The 26,074-nt window shown below is 49.9% G+C and overlaps 1 protein-coding gene across 1 annotated transcript in view; it reads left to right on the top strand.

Annotated features, from left to right (window-relative positions):
• The window catches only part of LOC139691391 (uncharacterized), a 52,426-nt gene extending 30,923 nt beyond the window's left edge, over nt 1–21,503 (top strand). Inside the window, exons 2-3 of the mRNA XM_071589187.1 lie at nt 21,114–21,394; nt 21,486–21,503. Coding sequence (XP_071445288.1) covers nt 21,114–21,394; nt 21,486–21,503 — 299 coding nt within the window. The remainder of the gene's footprint in view (nt 1–21,113; nt 21,395–21,485) is intronic.
• Nucleotides 21,504–26,074: the final 4,571 nt, after the last annotated feature.

Raw genomic sequence — 26,074 nt, 5'->3', positions numbered from 1 at the left:
ATCCGACCATTTCCCGGTCCTTTTTCACCTCCCCCTCTCCTCTCCTCGTCTTCTTCCCCCACCTACCCCGTCCTTAAACTGGGACCTTTTTCCTGCTTCCCTTGCAGACGTCTTGGAGCCGTTCGCTCCCCTTTCTTCCCCCACTCCAGCGGACCTTGACCGCCGAGCAGAAGCCGTTTCGGATGCCTTTGCAGAAGCGAAACGCCGAATCACGAAATTTATTCCTCCCAATTCTGGGAGAAGATCGCGTCCCCTTCCACAACACATTCTTGTGATGATAAAAGCCCGTAATGCCGCCCGTCGCCTATGGCAGCGTGACCGATTGCCTTGGGATAAGTCCCGGTACAACCGCCTCGCTGCTGACGTCAGACGGTCCATTAAGGCTTTTTCTTCGCAGGAATGGCTGCGTCATGTTTCCTCCCTGTCCTTCGAGGATAACTCTCTCTGGAAAATTTCCAAGTCCCTCCGCCGTAACATTAAAACGACCAACCCTCCGCTGCAATTAGCGGACGTTTTAATTTTCGATCCGGCAAAAAAGGCGGACATTCAGGCTGACCACCTGGAGTCCACCATGGCAGTCGATCCCACCCCATCCCCTGCGGATCGTAAAATCAGAAAGTTTTTAAAATCGCTTCCTTCAAATCCACCTGATCTCCCTTTGCTAACGTCCGCGGACGATATCAAAAGGGTTATCACTTCTCTTCCATCTAAAAAAGCACCCGGTTTTGATGGGATAACTAACCATCAACTTAAACTTGCCGCCTCCGTTCCGATGTTTCCCCTTATTATTTCTGATTTACTTAATCATTGCTACATTGCTTCCCATTTCCCATCCCCTTGGAAAACAGGGAAAGTTATCCTCCTTCCGAAGCCAGGGAAAGACGCTACTATCCCCGGAAATTGTCGCCCGATAACTCTTTTGTCTAACCTGTCCAAAATTTTCGAGCGAGTCCTTCTGACTCAGCTTGAATCCCACGCGAAAGCTCAGGGCATCTTCCGCCCGGAGCAATTTGGTTTTAGATCTCGCGTCTCCGCGCCGCATCAAATACTTCGCTTGTGCGAACGTATTTCGCACGGCTTTAATCTCCGTCGATCCACGGACGCTGTCTTTCTTGACATCGCCCGCGCGTTCGATAGAGTTTGGCATAAAGGTCTGCTTTATAAATTGCACCTCTCGAACTTTCCTCCGCCCCTCATCAACTTGATCGCCAGTTTCCTTTCCAATCGTCAATTCCGAGTGTCTATTGGGGACTCCCTCTCCTCTGTAAAGCGAGCCGAAGCGGGTGTTCCGCAAGGCTCTCTTATCAGCCCGTTTTTATTCAATTTATTCGTCAATGACATGCCGTCGACGCCACACACGTCACTGTACATGTACGCCGATGATACCGCCATTGCCGCTACATCTCGGGTACGCAGCGCGAATTTCAAACGCCTCAACGCACACCTGCATAAAATACAGAAGTGGACTAAAACATGGAAAATTCAATTAAACGCCGCCAAAAGCACTCATGTCCACTTCGCCCGACGCCGCCCACGCACCCCGCACATCCCACTCCGATTACAAAACCACTGCATTCCGCAAGCTTCCTCTCACCGCTTCCTTGGCGTCATTCTTGACGCCAAATTAACCTTCCAACCGCACCTTAATCTGTGCCGCCGCAAAGCCATTGTGGCCATGAATCAGCTTCGATGTCTCGCGTCGGAAGCCTCTTCTGTGTCGCACGCGGACAGGATGCGGCTTTACAAGTCCATCATCCGTCCGCAAATACTTTACGGCTCTCAAATTTTCGCGTGCCGAAGGACGTTATGGACCCACCTCGAAACTATACAAAATAAAGCCATTCGGGGTCTGCTTAATGTGAGCCGTCTCACCCGAATGGCGGATGTGCGCGCGGCACATCGTCTCCCGTCAATTGCGGACTTTATGCGCCGCCAAATTAGGACGTTTCATGCGTCGATGACCTCCGCTGGTAATCCCCTTCTGGCGTCGTTGTGGGATTACGATATTGATAAGCGTCATACATATACACTGCCTAAGGATATTACTCGCCTATGAGTCTTTCCTATGCCTGCTTTTAGTCTTCTTCTTAGTCGTAAAATTTTAATTATATCGTCCTAAGTTAGCGTTCATTATAGCCTGTATAGCCTATCTTATCCTTTGTAATCTCCTTCAGCTTAGCCGGGTGTTTTCTTTTCGCACCCATTGTTGTAAATACTTTCACCGATACCAATTCTCAATCGGTGCTCTCTTGATTTTGTTTTTAGCGATCGCTTATCGGTCGCCTAGCCCCGCCCTGTCCACCTGTAGGACGCACAAGGGCGCTCACCCCTTACTGTATATATTCCACGCCATATACTCCTATTAGAGTTCGTTATCCTTTCTTTTAATTCATAAGTCATCCCCTTGTACATTGCATTCTCCCGTATTGTTTATTCGTAGTTCTTAACCCGAGCCGTTTCCTGTCGGCTCGTCATTTTTTATGTTCATTTCATGTGAGAATGTACTCCTCACATACTAGCTGCTAAGTTTCTTTCTTCTCACAAACAACACGTACACTGACGTCCTTTTAGTTCAAATTGCCAGGGTATTTCTTTATTGTGAAACGACCGGTAAAGGTGGGTAACGCTCACCGGCACGGTTTATGTGTGCCCTATCCAGGGCTTCCAGTGCGCCATTTCTCTGACAGCGATTAGACAGCACTACCAGATAAAGAAGCATTCAGCCATGTCCGGACGAGGAAAGGGAGGAAAAGTGAAGGGGAAGTCCAAGTCCCGCTCCAGCAGGGCCGGTCTTCAGTTTCCGGTCGGTCGTATCCACCGTCTGCTCCGCAAGGGGAACTATGCCGAGCGTGTTGGTGCCGGTGCCCCAGTCTACTTGGCCGCCGTCATGGAGTACCTGGCCGCGGAAGTCCTCGAGTTGGCCGGTAACGCTGCCAGGGACAACAAGAAGACGAGAATCATCCCTCGTCACTTGCAGTTGGCCATCCGCAACGACGAGGAGTTGAATAAGCTCCTGTCGGGCGTTACCATCGCTCAGGGAGGTGTCCTTCCGAACATCCAGGCGGTGCTCCTGCCCAAGAAGACTGAGAAGAAGGCATAAGCATCACGCTGTGCGCATAAAAGGTCCTTTTCAGGACCAGAACATACTAGAGAGATGTACGCGATAAATGTCATGTGAAAAAAATAATAATAACAATAAACGTAATAAGCATAGCGAATGAAACGTGGAGCTATAATTGGGCTAAGGTAAACGATGGGAAATAAAGCGTATAAAAAGTGAAAGCGTTTGTGCTGAAATGCAACGAAGAATGATTGAAGGTGACACTGCTTCGTTTACAATGTATTTCATAGTCTGTCATAAAATTTCACCTGCAATCTGCCGCTTAACTACGTTATTTCTTGTTAACATGTATGGTTGCAACGGCGCGATACACATTGTCGCCAGTCCGTTGCCACGTGCTTATTCATGTACGGTTGCAACGGCGCGATATACATTGTTGCCACGTGCTTATTCATGTACGGTTGCAACGGCGCGAAGTACATTGTTGCCCCGTGCTTATTCCTGTACGGTTGCAACGGCGCGATATACATTGTCGCCAGTCCGTTGCCACGTGCTTATTCCGATTCGCTGACAATGTCTTTAACGTCGGTAAAGGCTCATACAATTTCAACTCTATTATCACCGCCATTTTTTTTTTGCGTTCGAACAGGTCTTACTTTACTATTTATCGCCGTCACACACGCTATGGCGAATAGGGAATAATTTTTCGTTCCGTTATGGCAAAGGATTGGCTCCATCTCTGAACATTGTATTGGTCCTTAGAAGGACCTTTTTTATCGACGTACGCCGGGTGTCGGATGGCGATCCCGTCGCGTCGTGTCTAACCGCCAAACCCGTAGAGAGTGCGGCCCTGTCGCTTGAGTGCGTACACGACGTCCATGGCTGTGACGGTCTTCCTCTTGGCGTGTTCGGTGTAGGTGACGGCGTCGCGAATAACGTTCTCAAGGAACACCTTGAGCACACCGCGCGTCTCCTCGTAGATGAGTCCGGAGATACGCTTCACTCCACCTCGGCGGGCGAGACGGCGGATGGCCGGCTTGGTGATGCCCTGGATGTTATCGCGGAGAACTTTGCGATGACGTTTGGCTCCTCCCTTTCCCAGGCCTTTTCCTCCCTTGCCGCGTCCAGTCATCTCTGTAGTCTGCTCGTAGTAAGGGCTGCTGTCTGATGACCTGAAATGCACCTTCGCCGGTATTTATAAACGTCGCCGCCGCGGCGATGACGTACCCGACCTCTCCACCAATCAGCGTCGCCCGTACTATCTGGCGCCATTCTCGGAAGTGCTTAAAAGACGGCGTTGACCCGGCTTTTTACAGATCGCAGAAATGGCACGTACGAAGCAGACAGCCCGCAAGTCCACCGGAGGAAAGGCCCCGAGGAAGCAGCTGGCCACCAAGGCCGCTCGCAAGAGCGCGCCGGCGACGGGAGGCGTCAAGAAGCCCCACAGGTACCGCCCCGGTACCGTGGCCCTTCGTGAGATCAGGAGATACCAGAAGAGCACGGAGCTCCTCATCCGCAAGCTGCCCTTCCAGCGCCTGGTGCGTGAGATCGCCCAGGACTTCAAGACCGATCTTCGGTTCCAGAGCTCCGCCGTCATGGCTCTCCAGGAGGCCAGCGAGGCTTACCTAGTGGGTCTCTTTGAGGACACCAACCTCTGCGCCATCCACGCTAAGCGTGTGACCATCATGCCCAAGGACATCCAGCTGGCCCGCCGTATCCGCGGAGAGCGAGCTTAGAAAGCTACTTTCGGCCGAAAAACAAAGGTCCTTTTCAGGACCAGTACATACTTAAAAGTTTGAATTTAGCACGATCGCACAATAATTAACGACGATGTAAATCCATTGGAATGATGGACGACATGAAATTTCCTTTGCGCATGGCAAGTGCGTTTGCACGGCTACGCATGAAATGAGATGAAATAAAAGTTCGTGCGATGCTTACCTGACGCGCTTAACGAAAAGAAAACAATACTCCGTGACGTGTTGTTCATTTTACACGTTCTATGAATGTTATTCTTAATTTTTTTTTTCGTCCGTCCATGTCGCATCATCAATTTTAAATAGGACCGTTGTTTTTGCATGGCATTAATCATGATAAATGTTAACTTTGGGCGTGCTCAGTGGCGTGGGCATTGAGTGGCAAGCATCTTTGGAAGACATGATGGTCCTAAAAAGGACCGAGATTGGACGCTGTCTGCTGTCCTAGGTGCGCCGGTGGCGAAGCAGTGATGGTTCACTTCTTTTTCTGGGCGGCGGAAGGTTTCTTGGCGGCGGGCTTGGCCTTGGTGGGCGTCTTCTTGGGCTTGGGGGTCTTGGGTTTGGTGGCCGCCTTTTTCGCCTTCGACGGGGACTTTGCCGCCTTGGCGGCGGGTTTCCCAGCCGCCGGCTTCTTCTTTGGCTTGTCCGCCGCCTTCTTCGCCTTCTTGGCTGGTGGCGCGGACTTGCTTCGCTCCTTGGGCGCGGACCTCTTGGTGCCACTGGACGCCTTCTCGGAGGACTTCTTGGCTCCGACCGCTTTCGGTTTCTTTACTCCCGTCTTCTTGACGACCTTTTTCGCCTTGGTCGTCCCGCTGGCTGCCGCGGGTGCGGCCTTCTTGCTGTGGCTCAGCTTGAAGGAACCTGAGGCGCCCTTTCCCTTGGTCTGGACGAGAGTTCCGGCGGTGACGGCCGCCTTGAGGTACTTCTTGATGAAAGGCGAGAGCCTCTCGGCGTCCACTTTGTAGCTGGCTGCGATGTACTTCTTGATGGCTTGAAGGGAAGAGCCACCGCGCTCCTTGAGGCCCTTGACTGCGTTGTTAACCATCTCGGAAGTGGGCGGGTGCGACGGCTTTGCGCGAGCCTTCTTGGCTGCTCCGCCCTTGCTGGCCTTCTTGGAAGCCGCGGAGGTTCCTGAAGAAGGCAGGGGTTTTACTGCGACGGTGCCCGAAGGCTGGGCTGCCGGTGGTGCGGCTGCCGCTGCTCCAGATGCTGCGTCTGCCATGTTATCGGCTGCTGCGTGATGATAGAAAGAGAAAATTACCAAGACATGGATTTCTTACGAAAGTCCACCTTGCTATCGTACCATTTCGGAGCAAAATACGATCTCTTCCTCTCGCCTCCGGTGCGCTTCTCGGATTGTTTGTACTCCACTCCTCCTCCGACTTTCGCGTTTCGGAGAGTGTCGGGGGCGCGTAACGAGGGCGCCTTGCGCCGCGGCGCCCGTCAGGGTTCCACCCTGTCGGCCGTGGCGGCGCCAGGCGTTTGGCGAGCCCAGTTCGTGTGCAGCGGGTCGTCAAAATACGGGTTGTCGTCCTGTCGAAGGCGTACCCGGGAATAAACGTTGCACACGTTTCTACCGGGGTCGATTCCTCGAGATCCGAGGTAACGTACGTTCGAGGCCATCCTTCACCTGGTATTGGACGCGCTCGCGACCCGGTGGGCCGCGCGCCGGCCGCGGAAAGCGGCCCCGAGAAGACGGTCCCTTCGGACGCCTTCCCCCTGACTCGGCGCCTGTCAAACCTTCCTCCTGTTCCTCCCCGGTGCCTGTCCCGTAAGCGGACGTTTATGCATTTTTCGACGACTCGGGGGCGTCGCGACGCACCCACCTCCCGCGCCCGTGGGAAAGGATTATCGAGTCGCAAATGGAGACGGAGTCACCCGTTAAGCGCACGCCTTACGACGCGTCCGCGTGGGCTTCGAAATGGTTGCATGGGGTGGCCGAAGGGGAAAAAGAAATGAACTGTACGCACGCGAATGGGACGTCAAAGTTCACGTACAACAAAGTCGAGGATGGCGCCGAATTATGCTTTAGCCCCGTGAGCGGGCGGGAAAAACAATGTAGTAGCCGAGGGCGCGCAGTGGCGACCCGGCCGTGACGAGTTTGCTCCGTCTCCAACGGCTTCGGACGTCGGTACCTCGTTGCGGGATGATGAATTTGTAGCAACCGGCATGTCTTCGGAAACGAAATGATACTTCATCACGGGAAAACTCTTATTGTCGTTGAAACGGCGCCACATCCACGTTTCCGCGGATGTCTACCCTAGTTTCCTTGCACGTCTTTCGAAGAGGAGAGTCGTCTGCCGTCGACTTGTTATCGCGTACATTTCTTTTATTAACCTTCCTTATCTGTGCGATGCGTTGGATGTGCTTTTCTCCACGGTGCCGTCAAGTTACGGAATACACCCCTACGACCTTAAAAAAAAATCCCTCCCACACACACGCTGTATGTCACGTTAAATGACCCTGTGTGATGGGATACCTCGGGGACGTAGTCAACGTGAAAGCGACTCCTTGAAAACCAGGCTCTCGTAAGCGTACGTAATTCGTGTCGGCAATTTCGCTCGGTACACATCCCCCGCCGTACGTCTTATTCACGGAAACGGCGAAAATAGGGCGCATCGCGGGATTGTATGCGCGATCATTACGATGGGAATCGCCATAAGCAAATAGGACAGATGCGTTTAACTCAATAATATCCACATCCCTTTCGTCGTAGTTGCGGAGCTATGACGGCTTGTATTCGTGTCACAATATTTTTCAGTTGCTTCCAACCTAATTTCACATCGTTTCCACTTGTTTCCAATCGACATAATGTGTGTCAAGCATATGGATCTTGTTTTTTACCTCCATGCCGTTGGAATAATATCTTTCATTAGAGCAATGGTCGACTTTTCCTTGTAACTTTCGAGGGTCGGGATAGTGATTGACGGATAAGGTAGAGTGAATAGCCCTTACCTGGAAAACATTCCTGTGAATAAATAAAAAAAACGTGGGAAAAAGCCGTCGGGGCGTGATGCGGCGTTCAATAGTGATGACAGATTATACTATCTGGCGTAGGAAAGACTTGAACACGATTTTTCCTGGGATCGTAATCAGGGATCCAGGCTGGTTTCCAGTGCTTGCGGGGTTGGGGGGACTAGGGGCGGCATTAACAGCCGGAACCGTTCATTCCTCTACGACCTCTCTTTCGTGGAACTCTATCACCGTCGACAGTTCACGGAACATCATTTCTCGGTTCTGTCTCGAAGAAGCCCCTGTGTTAATTCAATTACTCAGTATCTACTTCGTTCTGCATTACTTAATCAATACATGTGGACCCATCAAATATTTCATCCCCGTTCATTGTTGATTCCTTGAGGTTCTTAGCGATGCGGAAGCAACTTTATCGTCACGAGTAATAAAAGAACGATGATTAACAATTTTAAGCTGTCTGGTACCTAGCACATCACCATAAAAGATACGAAATAAGCATTCCAGTGAACAGGAAAACAAATTGTCGTCTTTTCCCCGGCCAATCTGGGATCATTGCAATGTGAAGCGAAAGTCAATCAGGAGTTAAGAGGATTCAATCCACTCACGATGAAGTAGACGACTGAAGGTTGCGTAGGTCTATGTGCACGTTCGTGTGTGTTAGTTTCTAGTGTTCATATGTAAATGACAGTTGTGTCAATGGGGGAACGTTATTCGAAAGTAACACTAGTTGACTCGAATTTAATCATTCTTATTACCAGTAGTTGCATTGCAAAATTTGACATTATCACGGCAGGAGGTAGGTGATGACTGTCATAAATGTTCGCTAATGGAGGACGTTTGTCATCCATTCCGAGATTTTGAAAAAAAAACTGTCTCCGTTTACATATCGCTGCGTACCCGAGATATTTTACTAATTTGGTACTCTGTGTGGATGAATTTATTAACAGATGTCATAAGGGTGATTTCAACTACACAAATTTGACAAAGTTCAATGTTAAGTATTAACGCCTCGCTGTGACTGGTATGACATTACATGATATCCCGGTGATTAAGCATCACCACAACTGCTAAGGTAATTAATCGTCATGGTGTATATCATGAGTCTTAAAATCACACGATCGTTATGAAATTTACACCGCTTCACGGCTCGTCGGCATTTTCTCCCGTCCGTAGTTAAGTTGTATGTTACTAAGTTGCCTAGGCAAGGACGTTATTCCATTCCATTCCCGGCCACTGTTACTAGGTGAATCTGATTAAATATCGCTTCACGAATCACTATTGTCCTCAAAGCCGAGCGTCCTTCGGTTAACGCCACTGCGGGAAATCGGTTGTCGAATACGGTGAAGTGACGATCTCGTGTACCTAGTGTCAAAATGCGGCCGGGGTGGATTCTTCAATGGGGCTAATGCGGTAAAGATTTTCACCAAATTTGCAGAAAGTAGAAATGCTAAAAGGACGGACAGGTAGGCACATGCGGCAACCTTTTTCGTCAGAAATGCACTCGGAAAGAAAGCACTTGTAGGAAGAGTCGCCTTAATGAAAACGTTATGCAATCATCTCATAAATGATTATACCGGCCGCTAATTTTAAAGATTTTTCTTTCACGTCAAACTTCGACCTCTTTTCCCTAGATTTCATTTCCCTAATCCCGCAAAGAAATAAACAACATTAACGTATGTCCTTCCATCCCTTGTGTATCAACGTAATAAAATTAGCGGGTAAGTTGGGACTGGGACCATTTAACTTTTGCCTAGAGAAACATTTTCTGTTCTGTGGCGTGACAAGACAAGTAAAGATTTCTGGAAAGGTTAATTTCGTTCAAAAGAAGGGGAATGAGCCGTCTCGCACCGGAAAAACCTTCGTGTCCCGCGGAAGGGACCCCGGTTCAAAACTATAACAAGAATCGGTCATTTGGAGGCATGGTGATCAAAGAACTGGTCTACTTGTCACGTCTGTCTCGATGCATTTGTAATCAATTGCTGATAAATCGTTGCAGTATCGCAAAAAAAAAATTGCGGAAAAGGATGAAAAATCACTCAATCGACTTTAAAATACTTGGGGGATTCGTTCAGAGGAGGTTTATCAACATTGTTTCAGCGAGATGCCGATTTCCCAAGAAGGAAACCCGATGCCCATTACATAAATTGTTATTTGTGCGAATGATGCTGATTCCATATGCTGTTAACGACGATGCATTCCGTAGAAATAGTTTCTGGGAATTGATTGATTGGATAGAATTAGCACAATGGAAAATCCACGGAAGCGCTCACTGCCCGCCATTTTGTTTATTGCGACGCCTGCTCGTCACGACTTGGTGAATGTACAAGGAACGCTGTTGCCCAGCTGCGTTCTATGCTTGCGAGGTTTCCACAGAAATTTCTTCCTCGTGCGGAATGCCACGTGGGTCATTGCGACAGCCCTTTTCTGGTTAACGTAGAAACTTGGGGCGAGGACGGGTCGCATTACCTGCCTGCCTCCTCGCGTTGAACCCCCGAGGAGTTTTACGACGTAGCGGATGGGACGGGAGGTTAAGCGGAATTAGCCTTCGCGGAAAAACGGCCGCGTGGGAAGGGCATGTGGGAACCTGTCATTTACTGCCCCTGGAAGTGAAGCAGGAGCAACGTGACCACAAGCGTACCAGTTTCGGAGGGAGACGGACGCCGTGAATCCATATTATTTTTGACGGAGGGAGACATGTAAGTCAAGGCTTACGTCTGAGAAACGAGCATAGCAGGTCAGTGGTTTGAAAAGTACTGGGTGAAAGGGAAGTAATCATGGGAATATAATATTTTTTCCTTAATATCTCGACGGTCATTTTCATCAAATGCAGACGCATAGCAGTAGAAAATATAATTGAATAGGAGGTAAGAAATTCGTCCATCTTTTATTGTCATAAGTTTCTCCTTTACATTTACTCTATTTTTTCGTGAACCGCGCGCGTGCACACCAGGTAAGTAGTTGGTGAATCGGAGGAAAGCGTGGGACTCTAATTTTCCAGGTTTTTACGTTTATTTATGTACGTCCTTTGCGGCCGAGTATTGACGATTGCCCATCGCAGTCGGGTATTTGAAAACTGAAGATTATTTCATGGCCCTTAGAAGGGCCGTTAGGATGCATCAAAGCAATCCCGTCGAGGAATTTACTTTGAGCTGGTGTACTTGGTGACGGCCTTGGTCCCCTCGGAGACGGCGTGCTTGGCCAGCTCACCGGGAAGCAAGAGCCTGACGGCGGTCTGCACCTCCCGGCTGGTGATGGTGGAGCGCTTGTTGTAGTGAGCCAGGCGAGAAGCTTCGGCGGCGATTCTCTCGAAAATATCGTTGACGAAGCTGTTCATGATGCTCATGGCCTTGCTGGAGATTCCGGTGTCGGGGTGCACCTGCTTCAGCACTTTGTAGATGTAGATTGCGTAGCTCTCCTTCCTCCTGCGCTTCTTCTTCTTGTCTCCCTTGGAGATGTTCTTCTGGGCCTTGCCCGCTTTCTTCGCAGCCTTTCCGCTCGTCTTGGGTGGCATGGTGATCACGTTCGGCGAACGGGGTCGATTTCAGTATTTTCGCCAGACCAGACCAGACCATTGGAAGTAATCCTATAACTACTCCTTCGGATTCACATCCTTTAGAGGCAGAGTTGGTATTTGTGTTGCGGTAATTTTTATAAGGTTAGTAGGGTGACAGGATAGTTCAGTTGTCTTGTTGTATTTCAATTACTTTTTTTTTTTTTTTTTAGTATTAATTTTTTTTTTTTTTTTTTTTAATTATTATTATTATTTTTTTTTTTAATATGGTTTTTTTTTTGTTTTTTTTTTTTTTTTATTATTCGGTAGAGTTCATTAGCCGATCATCAGTCGCCTGCTTATGTACCCCTGGTCCGTTCCGTGAGCCGAATCTCCTCGACGACCAATCACGTAAAAGCATGATGTGGCGTCGCTAGGACGGCGGCAGCCTATATAAATGCGCCCAGGAGTCTGACAGCGATTAGACAGCACTACCAGATAAAGAAGCATTCAGCCATGTCCGGACGAGGAAAGGGAGGAAAAGTGAAGGGGAAGTCCAAGTCCCGCTCCAGCAGGGCCGGTCTTCAGTTTCCGGTCGGTCGTATCCACCGTCTGCTCCGCAAGGGGAACTATGCCGAGCGTGTTGGTGCCGGTGCCCCAGTCTACTTGGCCGCCGTCATGGAGTACCTGGCCGCGGAAGTCCTCGAGTTGGCCGGTAACGCTGCCAGGGACAACAAGAAGACGAGAATCATCCCTCGTCACTTGCAGTTGGCCATCCGCAACGACGAGGAGTTGAATAAGCTCCTGTCGGGCGTTACCATCGCTCAGGGAGGTGTCCTTCCGAACATCCAGGCGGTGCTCCTGCCCAAGAAGACTGAGAAGAAGGCATAAGCATCACGCTGTGCGCATAAAAGGTCCTTTTCAGGACCAGAACATACTAGAGAGATGTACGCGATAAATGTCATGTGAAAAAAATAATAATAACAATAAACGTAATAAGCATAGCGAATGAAACGTGGAGCTATAATTGGGCTAAGGTAAACGATGGGAAATAAAGCGTATAAAAAGTGAAAGCGTTTGTGCTGAAATGCAACGAAGAATGATTGAAGGTGACACTGCTTCGTTTACAATGTATTTCATAGTCTGTCATAAAATTTCACCTGCAATCTGCCGCTTAACTACGTTATTTCTTGTTAACATGTATGGTTGCAACGGCGCGATACACATTGTCGCCAGTCCGTTGCCACGTGCTTATTCATGTACGGTTGCAACGGCGCGATATACATTGTTGCCACGTGCTTATTCATGTACGGTTGCAACGGCGCGAAGTACATTGTTGCCCCGTGCTTATTCCTGTACGGTTGCAACGGCGCGATATACATTGTCGCCAGTCCGTTGCCACGTGCTTATTCCGATTCGCTGACAATGTCTTTAACGTCGGTAAAGGCTCATACAATTTCAACTCTATTATCACCGCCATTTTTTTTTTGCGTTCGAACAGGTCTTACTTTACTATTTATCGCCGTCACACACGCTATGGCGAATAGGGAATAATTTTTCGTTCCGTTATGGCAAAGGATTGGCTCCATCTCTGAACATTGTATTGGTCCTTAGAAGGACCTTTTTTATCGACGTACGCCGGGTGTCGGATGGCGATCCCGTCGCGTCGTGTCTAACCGCCAAACCCGTAGAGAGTGCGGCCCTGTCGCTTGAGTGCGTACACGACGTCCATGGCTGTGACGGTCTTCCTCTTGGCGTGTTCGGTGTAGGTGACGGCGTCGCGAATAACGTTCTCAAGGAACACCTTGAGCACACCGCGCGTCTCCTCGTAGATGAGTCCGGAGATACGCTTCACTCCACCTCGGCGGGCGAGACGGCGGATGGCCGGCTTGGTGATGCCCTGGATGTTATCGCGGAGAACTTTGCGATGACGTTTGGCTCCTCCCTTTCCCAGGCCTTTTCCTCCCTTGCCGCGTCCAGTCATCTCTGTAGTCTGCTCGTAGTAAGGGCTGCTGTCTGATGACCTGAAATGCACCTTCGCCGGTATTTATAAACGTCGCCGCCGCGGCGATGACGTACCCGACCTCTCCACCAATCAGCGTCGCCCGTACTATCTGGCGCCATTCTCGGAAGTGCTTAAAAGACGGCGTTGACCCGGCTTTTTACAGATCGCAGAAATGGCACGTACGAAGCAGACAGCCCGCAAGTCCACCGGAGGAAAGGCCCCGAGGAAGCAGCTGGCCACCAAGGCCGCTCGCAAGAGCGCGCCGGCGACGGGAGGCGTCAAGAAGCCCCACAGGTACCGCCCCGGTACCGTGGCCCTTCGTGAGATCAGGAGATACCAGAAGAGCACGGAGCTCCTCATCCGCAAGCTGCCCTTCCAGCGCCTGGTGCGTGAGATCGCCCAGGACTTCAAGACCGATCTTCGGTTCCAGAGCTCCGCCGTCATGGCTCTCCAGGAGGCCAGCGAGGCTTACCTAGTGGGTCTCTTTGAGGACACCAACCTCTGCGCCATCCACGCTAAGCGTGTGACCATCATGCCCAAGGACATCCAGCTGGCCCGCCGTATCCGCGGAGAGCGAGCTTAGAAAGCTACTTTCGGCCGAAAAACAAAGGTCCTTTTCAGGACCAGTACATACTTAAAAGTTTGAATTTAGCACGATCGCACAATAATTAACGACGATGTAAATCCATTGGAATGATGGACGACATGAAATTTCCTTTGCGCATGGCAAGTGCGTTTGCACGGCTACGCATGAAATGAGATGAAATAAAAGTTCGTGCGATGCTTACCTGACGCGCTTAACGAAAAGAAAACAATACTCCGTGACGTGTTGTTCATTTTACACGTTCTATGAATGTTATTCTTAATTTTTTTTTTCGTCCGTCCATGTCGCATCATCAATTTTAAATAGGACCGTTGTTTTTGCATGGCATTAATCATGATAAATGTTAACTTTGGGCGTGCTCAGTGGCGTGGGCATTGAGTGGCAAGCATCTTTGGAAGACATGATGGTCCTAAAAAGGACCGAGATTGGACGCTGTCTGCTGTCCTAGGTGCGCCGGTGGCGAAGCAGTGATGGTTCACTTCTTTTTCTGGGCGGCGGAAGGTTTCTTGGCGGCGGGCTTGGCCTTGGTGGGCGTCTTCTTGGGCTTGGGGGTCTTGGGTTTGGTGGCCGCCTTTTTCGCCTTCGACGGGGACTTTGCCGCCTTGGCGGCGGGTTTCCCAGCCGCCGGCTTCTTCTTTGGCTTGTCCGCCGCCTTCTTCGCCTTCTTGGCTGGTGGCGCGGACTTGCTTCGCTCCTTGGGCGCGGACCTCTTGGTGCCACTGGACGCCTTCTCGGAGGACTTCTTGGCTCCGACCGCTTTCGGTTTCTTTACTCCCGTCTTCTTGACGACCTTTTTCGCCTTGGTCGTCCCGCTGGCTGCCGCGGGTGCGGCCTTCTTGCTGTGGCTCAGCTTGAAGGAACCTGAGGCGCCCTTTCCCTTGGTCTGGACGAGAGTTCCGGCGGTGACGGCCGCCTTGAGGTACTTCTTGATGAAAGGCGAGAGCCTCTCGGCGTCCACTTTGTAGCTGGCTGCGATGTACTTCTTGATGGCTTGAAGGGAAGAGCCACCGCGCTCCTTGAGGCCCTTGACTGCGTTGTTAACCATCTCGGAAGTGGGCGGGTGCGACGGCTTTGCGCGAGCCTTCTTGGCTGCTCCGCCCTTGCTGGCCTTCTTGGAAGCCGCGGAGGTTCCTGAAGAAGGCAGGGGTTTTACTGCGACGGTGCCCGAAGGCTGGGCTGCCGGTGGTGCGGCTGCCGCTGCTCCAGATGCTGCGTCTGCCATGTTATCGGCTGCTGCGTGATGATAGAAAGAGAAAATTACCAAGACATGGATTTCTTACGAAAGTCCACCTTGCTATCGTACCATTTCGGAGCAAAATACGATCTCTTCCTCTCGCCTCCGGTGCGCTTCTCGGATTGTTTGTACTCCACTCCTCCTCCGACTTTCGCGTTTCGGAGAGTGTCGGGGGCGCGTAACGAGGGCGCCTTGCGCCGCGGCGCCCGTCAGGGTTCCACCCTGTCGGCCGTGGCGGCGCCAGGCGTTTGGCGAGCCCAGTTCGTGTGCAGCGGGTCGTCAAAATACGGGTTGTCGTCCTGTCGAAGGCGTACCCGGGAATAAACGTTGCACACGTTTCTACCGGGGTCGATTCCTCGAGATCCGAGGTAACGTACGTTCGAGGCCATCCTTCACCTGGTATTGGACGCGCTCGCGACCCGGTGGGCCGCGCGCCGGCCGCGGAAAGCGGCCCCGAGAAGACGGTCCCTTCGGACGCCTTCCCCCTGACTCGGCGCCTGTCAAACCTTCCTCCTGTTCCTCCCCGGTGCCTGTCCCGTAAGCGGACGTTTATGCATTTTTCGACGACTCGGGGGCGTCGCGACGCACCCACCTCCCGCGCCCGTGGGAAAGGATTATCGAGTCGCAAATGGAGACGGAGTCACCCGTTAAGCGCACGCCTTACGACGCGTCCGCGTGGGCTTCGAAATGGTTGCATGGGGTGGCCGAAGGGGAAAAAGAAATGAACTGTACGCACGCGAATGGGACGTCAAAGTTCACGTACAACAAAGTCGAGGATGGCGCCGAATTATGCTTTAGCCCCGTGAGCGGGCGGGAAAAACAATGTAGTAGCCGAGGGCGCGCAGTGGCGACCCGGCCGTGACGAGTTTGCTCCGTCTCCAACGGCTTCGGACGTCGGTACCTCGTTGCGGGATGATGAATTTGTAGCAACCGGCATGTCTTCGGAAACGAAATGATACTTCATCACGGGAAAACTCTTATTGTCGTTGAAACGGCGCCACATCCACGTTTCCGCGGATGTCTACCCTAGTTTCCTTGCACGTCTTTCGAAGAGGAGAGTCGTCTGCCGTCGACTTGTTATCGCGTACATTTCTTTTATTAACCTTCCTTATCTGTGCGATGCGTTGGATGTGCTTTTCTCCACGGTGCCGTCAAGTTACGGAATACACCCCTACGACCTTAAAAAAAAATCCCTCCCACACACACGCTGTATGTCACGTTAAATGACCCTGTGTGATGGGATACCTCGGGGACGTAGTCAACGTGAAAGCGACTCCTTGAAAACCAGGCTCTCGTAAGCGTACGTAATTCGTGTCGGCAATTTCGCTCGGTACACATCCCCCGCCGTACGTCTTATTCACGGAAACGGCGAAAATAGGGCGCATCGCGGGATTGTATGCGCGATCATTACGATGGGAATCGCCATAAGCAAATAGGACAGATGCGTTTAACTCAATAATATCCACATCCCTTTCGTCGTAGTTGCGGAGCTATGACGGCTTGTATTCGTGTCACAATATTTTTCAGTTGCTTCCAACCTAATTTCACATCGTTTCCACTTGTTTCCAATCGACATAATGTGTGTCAAGCATATGGATCTTGTTTTTTACCTCCATGCCGTTGGAATAATATCTTTCATTAGAGCAATGGTCGACTTTTCCTTGTAACTTTCGAGGGTCGGGATAGTGATTGACGGATAAGGTAGAGTGAATAGCCCTTACCTGGAAAACATTCCTGTGAATAAATAAAAAAAACGTGGGAAAAAGCCGTCGGGGCGTGATGCGGCGTTCAATAGTGATGACAGATTATACTATCTGGCGTAGGAAAGACTTGAACACGATTTTTCCTGGGATCGTAATCAGGGATCCAGGCTGGTTTCCAGTGCTTGCGGGGTTGGGGGGACTAGGGGCGGCATTAACAGCCGGAACCGTTCATTCCTCTACGACCTCTCTTTCGTGGAACTCTATCACCGTCGACAGTTCACGGAACATCATTTCTCGGTTCTGTCTCGAAGAAGCCCCTGTGTTAATTCAATTACTCAGTATCTACTTCGTTCTGCATTACTTAATCAATACATGTGGACCCATCAAATATTTCATCCCCGTTCATTGTTGATTCCTTGAGGTTCTTAGCGATGCGGAAGCAACTTTATCGTCACGAGTAATAAAAGAACGATGATTAACAATTTTAAGCTGTCTGGTACCTAGCACATCACCATAAAAGATACGAAATAAGCATTCCAGTGAACAGGAAAACAAATTGTCGTCTTTTCCCCGGCCAATCTGGGATCATTGCAATGTGAAGCGAAAGTCAATCAGGAGTTAAGAGGATTCAATCCACTCACGATGAAGTAGACGACTGAAGGTTGCGTAGGTCTATGTGCACGTTCGTGTGTGTTAGTTTCTAGTGTTCATATGTAAATGACAGTTGTGTCAATGGGGGAACGTTATTCGAAAGTAACACTAGTTGACTCGAATTTAATCATTCTTATTACCAGTAGTTGCATTGCAAAATTTGACATTATCACGGCAGGAGGTAGGTGATGACTGTCATAAATGTTCGCTAATGGAGGACGTTTGTCATCCATTCCGAGATTTTGAAAAAAAAACTGTCTCCGTTTACATATCGCTGCGTACCCGAGATATTTTACTAATTTGGTACTCTGTGTGGATGAATTTATTAACAGATGTCATAAGGGTGATTTCAACTACACAAATTTGACAAAGTTCAATGTTAAGTATTAACGCCTCGCTGTGACTGGTATGACATTACATGATATCCCGGTGATTAAGCATCACCACAACTGCTAAGGTAATTAATCGTCATGGTGTATATCATGAGTCTTAAAATCACACGATCGTTATGAAATTTACACCGCTTCACGGCTCGTCGGCATTTTCTCCCGTCCGTAGTTAAGTTGTATGTTACTAAGTTGCCTAGGCAAGGACGTTATTCCATTCCATTCCCGGCCACTGTTACTAGGTGAATCTGATTAAATATCGCTTCACGAATCACTATTGTCCTCAAAGCCGAGCGTCCTTCGGTTAACGCCACTGCGGGAAATCGGTTGTCGAATACGGTGAAGTGACGATCTCGTGTACCTAGTGTCAAAATGCGGCCGGGGTGGATTCTTCAATGGGGCTAATGCGGTAAAGATTTTCACCAAATTTGCAGAAAGTAGAAATGCTAAAAGGACGGACAGGTAGGCACATGCGGCAACCTTTTTCGTCAGAAATGCACTCGGAAAGAAAGCACTTGTAGGAAGAGTCGCCTTAATGAAAACGTTATGCAATCATCTCATAAATGATTATACCGGCCGCTAATTTTAAAGATTTTTCTTTCACGTCAAACTTCGACCTCTTTTCCCTAGATTTCATTTCCCTAATCCCGCAAAGAAATAAACAACATTAACGTATGTCCTTCCATCCCTTGTGTATCAACGTAATAAAATTAGCGGGTAAGTTGGGACTGGGACCATTTAACTTTTGCCTAGAGAAACATTTTCTGTTCTGTGGCGTGACAAGACAAGTAAAGATTTCTGGAAAGGTTAATTTCGTTCAAAAGAAGGGGAATGAGCCGTCTCGCACCGGAAAAACCTTCGTGTCCCGCGGAAGGGACCCCGGTTCAAAACTATAACAAGAATCGGTCATTTGGAGGCATGGTGATCAAAGAACTGGTCTACTTGTCACGTCTGTCTCGATGCATTTGTAATCAATTGCTGATAAATCGTTGCAGTATCGCAAAAAAAAAATTGCGGAAAAGGATGAAAAATCACTCAATCGACTTTAAAATACTTGGGGGATTCGTTCAGAGGAGGTTTATCAACATTGTTTCAGCGAGATGCCGATTTCCCAAGAAGGAAACCCGATGCCCATTACATAAATTGTTATTTGTGCGAATGATGCTGATTCCATATGCTGTTAACGACGATGCATTCCGTAGAAATAGTTTCTGGGAATTGATTGATTGGATAGAATTAGCACAATGGAAAATCCACGGAAGCGCTCACTGCCCGCCATTTTGTTTATTGCGACGCCTGCTCGTCACGACTTGGTGAATGTACAAGGAACGCTGTTGCCCAGCTGCGTTCTATGCTTGCGAGGTTTCCACAGAAATTTCTTCCTCGTGCGGAATGCCACGTGGGTCATTGCGACAGCCCTTTTCTGGTTAACGTAGAAACTTGGGGCGAGGACGGGTCGCATTACCTGCCTGCCTCCTCGCGTTGAACCCCCGAGGAGTTTTACGACGTAGCGGATGGGACGGGAGGTTAAGCGGAATTAGCCTTCGCGGAAAAACGGCCGCGTGGGAAGGGCATGTGGGAACCTGTCATTTACTGCCCCTGGAAGTGAAGCAGGAGCAACGTGACCACAAGCGTACCAGTTTCGGAGGGAGACGGACGCCGTGAATCCATATTATTTTTGACGGAGGGAGACATGTAAGTCAAGGCTTACGTCTGAGAAACGAGCATAGCAGGTCAGTGGTTTGAAAAGTACTGGGTGAAAGGGAAGTAATCATGGGAATATAATATTTTTTCCTTAATATCTCGACGGTCATTTTCATCAAATGCAGACGCATAGCAGTAGAAAATATAATTGAATAGGAGGTAAGAAATTCGTCCATCTTTTATTGTCATAAGTTTCTCCTTTACATTTACTCTATTTTTTCGTGAACCGCGCGCGTGCACACCAGGTAAGTAGTTGGTGAATCGGAGGAAAGCGTGGGACTCTAATTTTCCAGGTTTTTACGTTTATTTATGTACGTCCTTTGCGGCCGAGTATTGACGATTGCCCATCGCAGTCGGGTATTTGAAAACTGAAGATTATTTCATGGCCCTTAGAAGGGCCGTTAGGATGCATCAAAGCAATCCCGTCGAGGAATTTACTTTGAGCTGGTGTACTTGGTGACGGCCTTGGTCCCCTCGGAGACGGCGTGCTTGGCCAGCTCACCGGGAAGCAAGAGCCTGACGGCGGTCTGCACCTCCCGGCTGGTGATGGTGGAGCGCTTGTTGTAGTGAGCCAGGCGAGAAGCTTCGGCGGCGATTCTCTCGAAAATATCGTTGACGAAGCTGTTCATGATGCTCATGGCCTTGCTGGAGATTCCGGTGTCGGGGTGCACCTGCTTCAGCACTTTGTAGATGTAGATTGCGTAGCTCTCCTTCCTCCTGCGCTTCTTCTTCTTGTCTCCCTTGGAGATGTTCTTCTGGGCCTTGCCCGCTTTCTTCGCAGCCTTTCCGCTCGTCTTGGGTGGCATGGTGATCACGTTCGGCGAACGGGGTCGATTTCAGTATTTTCGCCGATCATCAGTCGCCTGCTTATGTACCCCTGGTCCGTTCCGTGAGCCGAATCTCCTCGACGACCAATCACGTAAAAGCATGATGTGGCGTCGCTAGGACGGCGGCAGCCTATATAAATGCGCCCAGGAGTCTGACAGCGATTGGATTGGATTCATTGATTGATTCCGATTGGATTCTCTGCTCAACCTTCGTTGAGGACGGACGTGTTTTTCTTCCGTCTGTGCGCCCTTTTTCTCAGTGAAAATCTCGTGCCGCCTTTGTGTTTCGCAAGTGCCGCCGTGCGGACCCTTTGTGCCCGCCGGAGCCGCCGCTCGCCCGACCGCCCAGGCAGGCCGGTCGCGTGCCACCCCCTCCCCCTGCAGCGCGCCCAGACTGCGCGTCGCCAGCTCGCCCAGGCCCCGCCGTCGCTCGGCCGTGGCCTTTCTCTTTCCCCTCCCCTCCTTCCCCTCTGGCCCCGCTCATCGGGCTTGTCTTCGCGGGAATTTGAAATCCAATTATGAATGAATCGCTTATCATAGTGTATTTATTTTAGTATGCGTGTTAAAATCCCAACGAAAAAACACGTCGAAGGACCACTGTGCCACCCCCGTGGTTGTCGGGACGCAAACATCAACCTCGGGACGCAATCCCTCCGTCGCCGAGCAATCCTCCAATACATCCCGGCTTCAGAGGATGCAATCGTGAATTCCCGTGTAGGAAAGGCCATTTCCTCTCTCGCAATGGCTGCATCGCCCGCGGAGTCAGCTGTGGCCGCCGCGAGAGCCGCTCTTGCCGCCCTCTCAGTGAACGAAAGGGATGAACTGCTCAACGATCTTCGCTTCACTTCGCCGCCTCTTGATGCTCGTCCGATCACCGCCGCCTCCTCTTCTGCTCCTTCTGGTGCCGCAGACCTCGAATTGACTCCGACCACGCTTCCTGACACCTCTCCTGCGCCCGTGCCGATGGACGTCGCAGCAGATCCGAATCCCGAACCTCCGGTGAGTGACTCTATTCTTACCGGTCAATCTTCCGATCATGTCATCCCAAAAAATGGCTTCCCTCCTGCAAATGGCATTCCCCCAACCTCAGATGATGGTTTTAAGGTAGTGCTCAATAAGCGTCGTCGACAAATGGCTTCAGGCGCGATTTCCGCTGCTCCGCCGTCTTCAACGGTGGTTCAGAACCGGTTCACGCTTCTGAGTGAACCGTTCACCAATTCCCCCGCTAGCGCTCCGGCCGCCTCACGACCGGCTCCTCAACCGCTCTCCGAAGCGACTCCGTCGCAATCTTCGCGCACCGGTAGGCTCCCTCCTTTTCGACTTGCGGACATCTCAAAATGGGCTGAGTTACATGCTCGTATGCAACGGGCATGCTCCACTCCGCCCATTTCCCACTCCACGGGCAGGACTACAGCTGTAATTAAGTGCAGCAACATCGCGGATTATACCGCGGTAAACGGCATTCTAAAGGACTTAGAAATCCCTTTTGTAACATACCAGCTGCCCGAGAATAAGCGGAAGGAATTCGCTCTGCGAGGAATATTTCCCGCCGTGTCGGACGAGGAAATACTTGAAAATATCAAATCGCTGGGTTTTCCGGTCATTTCGGTTCGCCGAATCTTCTCGACTCGTCCTTCAGACGAAGAGCGGAAGGCTAATTTGAAGACGGTCGACAGTTACCCGACAAACACGTGTCACGTCTCTTGCGCGAGCGACGTCGATTCGGTGGCCTTCTTAAATATTCACGCGCTCGCGGGTCTCCGCGTGCAAATTACAACTTTTCGTAAATCAGGTGACCCGGTGCAATGCCACCGTTGTCAACGCATCGGGCACACAAAAAACCATTGCCACCTTAATCCAAACTGTGTTCGCTGCGGTGGCGCCCACTTGAGCGCTGCTTGCGAGAAATCTAAAGAGACCCCCGCTACATGCTTTCTCTGTTTGAAGGACCACCCCGCGAATTACCGCGGCTGCGAAATCCATCGTGAGGCGAAGAAAATGAACTTTGTACGTCGCGCGGCCTCGGGCCGTGCGATTCCCGCCGGAATTCCTCCCCCCCTCTCCCGCTCCTTCGCCTCAGCTGTGGACTCGTCCACGGCCTTCCCCGCCCTCCCCGCCAAGACCTTTTCCCGACCGCATGGTCACTCTCCCCCCGGCGTCCCTGTTACCCCTCCTCCTTTCCCTGCTCCGGACTCGGCTCCCCCGCCCCCTCCTTCGAGTGCGAACTCAGATGGCCCGGAACTGCTGCGATGGTTTCGAGTTATAATGGCGGGTATTCAAAATGCTCCCACTTTGCAGGAGAAAAAAATGTACATTCTAGAACAGCTACTTAGTATGCACACATAATTTGCACACGGGGAACGTAACTTCTAATTTAAATATACTTTCATGGAATTGTAACGGCTTACACCACAAAAAACACGAACTTCTACACTACGCTACCACGCATCACATTGATATCATACTCTTACAGGAAACCTTTTTAAAACCACACATCTCTTTTCACTCGGAACATTACATCACACATAGATTGGACAGGAACACTCAAGGGGGAGGAGTAGCTGTTCTAGTAAAGCGTAATCTGTCGCACTCCCTACTAGACGTACCCATTCTAGCGAACATAGAGGCTCTAGGAATAAAAGTTCATACCACGCTTGGACACATCAACATCTTTTCCATTTACAATAGTCCAGGTCATTCACGTAGATTGAATAGAAACGATCTTTCTCTGCTGACGTCTCAGAATAAGAACGGTTTGTTCGTCGGAGATTGGAACTCGAGTCATGTCGCGTGGAATTGCTCGTCTACGAACACAAACGGCCGTACTCTCCTTGCCTTCGTCGAGGGCAAACCTGTTTCCATCCTCGCCCCTTCCGAACCGACCCACGTGTCCCAGTCCCCGCGCACGTGTTCAATAATTGATTTCGCCCTTGCGGTCAACCTCCCCTTCCACGACAGTCCCTCGGTCGTCCGGGCGTTCGCCTCGGACCACTTTCCCCTTCTATTTCGTCTCCCCCTTGCTCCGCGAGCCCCTCTCCCCCCTCCACGTCAGTTCATTGACTGGGTACGGTTTCCCGATACCCTTGCAGCAAGGTTGGAGCAGCTGTCTCCACTTTCCTCCCCCTCCCCCGAGGACCTCGACCGCCGAGCCTCGGCCTTAGCCGAAGCCTTTTCCGAGGCCAGACGATCGGTCACGAAGGATATTTTCAAACCACGTGCGAGGAAAGGGCATCACCCTCTCCCCGCAGACATTCTTTTCAAAATCAAACTTCGCAACGTTGCCAGACGTACCTGGCAGCGCGAAAGAACTCCCGAGCTTAAAACCGCGTATAATAGACTCGCGGCGGAAGTAAAAAAGGCAATCTCAGCCTACTCCGCTCAGGAATGGCTAAATCATATCGAATCCCTTTCCTTCGACGACAATTCCCTTTGGCGGATGTCGAAAGCTCTTCGTCGCCGCCCAAAAGCAACAAATCCCCCAATTAAATTCCGAAATTCATATATCTTTGATCCACAGCGCAAGGCGGACATCCAGGCTGATCACCTCGAGTCCACCATGTCTGAGGATCCCTCTCCTTCTCCACTTGATCCAGATATCCGCCAGTTTCTAAGTTCCATTCCTCCCAATTCGTCTTCTCTCGAACCGATCACATCGGCGAAGGAGATTTCGTCTATCCTCTCTTCCCTTTCCGCGAGAAAAGCTCCCGGATTGGACAACGTCTCAAACCGAGAACTAAAACTCGCTTCCAACATCCCGTCCTTCCCACTCATCCTTTCCGACCTCTTTAATCAATGTTATATCCGTTCCCACTTCCCTTCTCCTTGGAAACTTGGCAAAATCTTCCTTCTGCCCAAACCCGGTAAAGACGCCACCATTCCCGGTAATAGCCGTCCAATTACTCTACTATCAAATATTTCTAAAATTTTTGAAAAAATCCTTCTCGATCGTCTTCAAAAACACGCCTCGGAAAATAACATCCTCCGCCCCGAACAGCTGGGCTTTCGTGAACACGTGTCGGCCAACCACCAAGTCCTCCGCCTTTGTGAGAAAATCTCCCACGGTTTCAATCAGAAGATGGTCACAGACGCTGTGTTTTTAGACGTCGCCAGAGCCTTTGACCGTGTCTGGCACAAAGGCCTCCTTTACAAACTCCACCTCTCCCGCTTTCCCTCCCCCCTCCTCCTTCTCATCCAAAGCTTCCTTTCTAGTCGGCAATTCGTCGTGACGTCAGGTGACTTTCTCTCTTCGACGCGACAAGCGGGGGCGGGAGTGCCTCAAGGCTCCCTCCTTAGCCCCCTTCTATTCAATATTTATGTGAATGATTTACCGTTTACTCCACTCACATCCATTCACATGTACGCTGACGATACCGCGATCGCAGCTTCTTCCCGACAATGCCATACAAACATTACGAAATTAAACGCGCACCTCAAAAAAATACATTCATGGACAAAAACATGGAAAATAACAATCAACGCGGAAAAAAGTACACACGTTCACTTCGAACGCTCTCGTAAACTTCCCTCGCACGTCCCGTTACTCTTCAACAAACACAGAATTCCACGAGCCTCTTCGCATCGCTTTTTGGGTATCGTTCTAGATTCAAAGCTCTCTTTCTCGCCTCACTTGGAATTTTGCCGCCGCAAATCAATAGTAGCGAGGAACCAACTCGGCTGCCTTACCGCCAGTGGTTCCTCTCTCTCTCCAGCTCAACGGATCCGCCTATATACGTCAATAATCCGCCCGCAGCTCCTCTACGGTTGCGAGGTTTTCGCCGTCCGCAAGTCAATTTGGACCCAATTGGAAATTTTCCAGAACAAATCCATCCGGGCCATGTTACGCATCAGCAAACTGACCCGGATGGCCGATGTCCGTCGCGCCCACAAACTCCCTTCCGTCGCGGAATTTATCCGCAATCAAGTGAAGTCATTCCGAGAACGCTTACTGAACACAGGAAACCCTCTCCTCAGAAATATCTGGGATTATCCCCCCCCACGAAAGAAAAAATACACACTGCCTAAAGATATTACTCTTCTATGAGTCTATCCTATGTCTGTTAATTTTAAAAAAGAATTGAAATCATGTCTCTTCCTAGCTGTAACCGCTTCACGGCCCCGTGCATTTGTAGAATAAATATTTAGTATTTCTCCGCCCCGATCTCACCATCTCCCGCCATTTTCGAGAAGGCAGCTTCACAGCCTTCCGCGGCGTCCTCACCTTGCCTCCGTCTTCTTTTTTTCTTTTCACTATTTCATTAAAACCCAAATTTTTCCCTTGCATAGCATGCCGCTTCACGGCGAAATCGTGTTCGTAACTTCCCGATCATTAGCTCCAAACCGGTACGACAGCCAGGTTGTCTACCGGCGCGCTTCACGCACTCCTTTTTCCAATTATCATTAATTAGATTTTAGGTATTCTATGTCAATGTAAGCATAAGATTTATTTCATAAGATAAAAATATATATATATACAAAATCAATAAAAAAAAAAAAAAAAAAACAATATAATAAAAAGATATTAACGTATATATATATATTTAAAATAACCAAAATGAGAAAAAAAAAAAAACATATAAAACAACAAAAAGAAATAAAAACATCAAAAAAAAGAAATAAAAAAATTAATATCCCTCAATAGGGAAAAAATAGGGATTTTAGTTTAATGTGTAGTCTTAGTCA

Source organism: Hetaerina americana, unplaced genomic scaffold (genome assembly GCF_022747635.1).
Source record: "Hetaerina americana unplaced genomic scaffold, ioHetAmer1.1.p SCAF_333, whole genome shotgun sequence".
Classification (NCBI taxonomy): Eukaryota; Metazoa; Arthropoda; class Insecta; order Odonata; family Calopterygidae; genus Hetaerina; species Hetaerina americana.
Note: the sequence above shows the minus strand (reverse complement) of the source record. Positions and strands in the feature narration are given on the sequence as shown.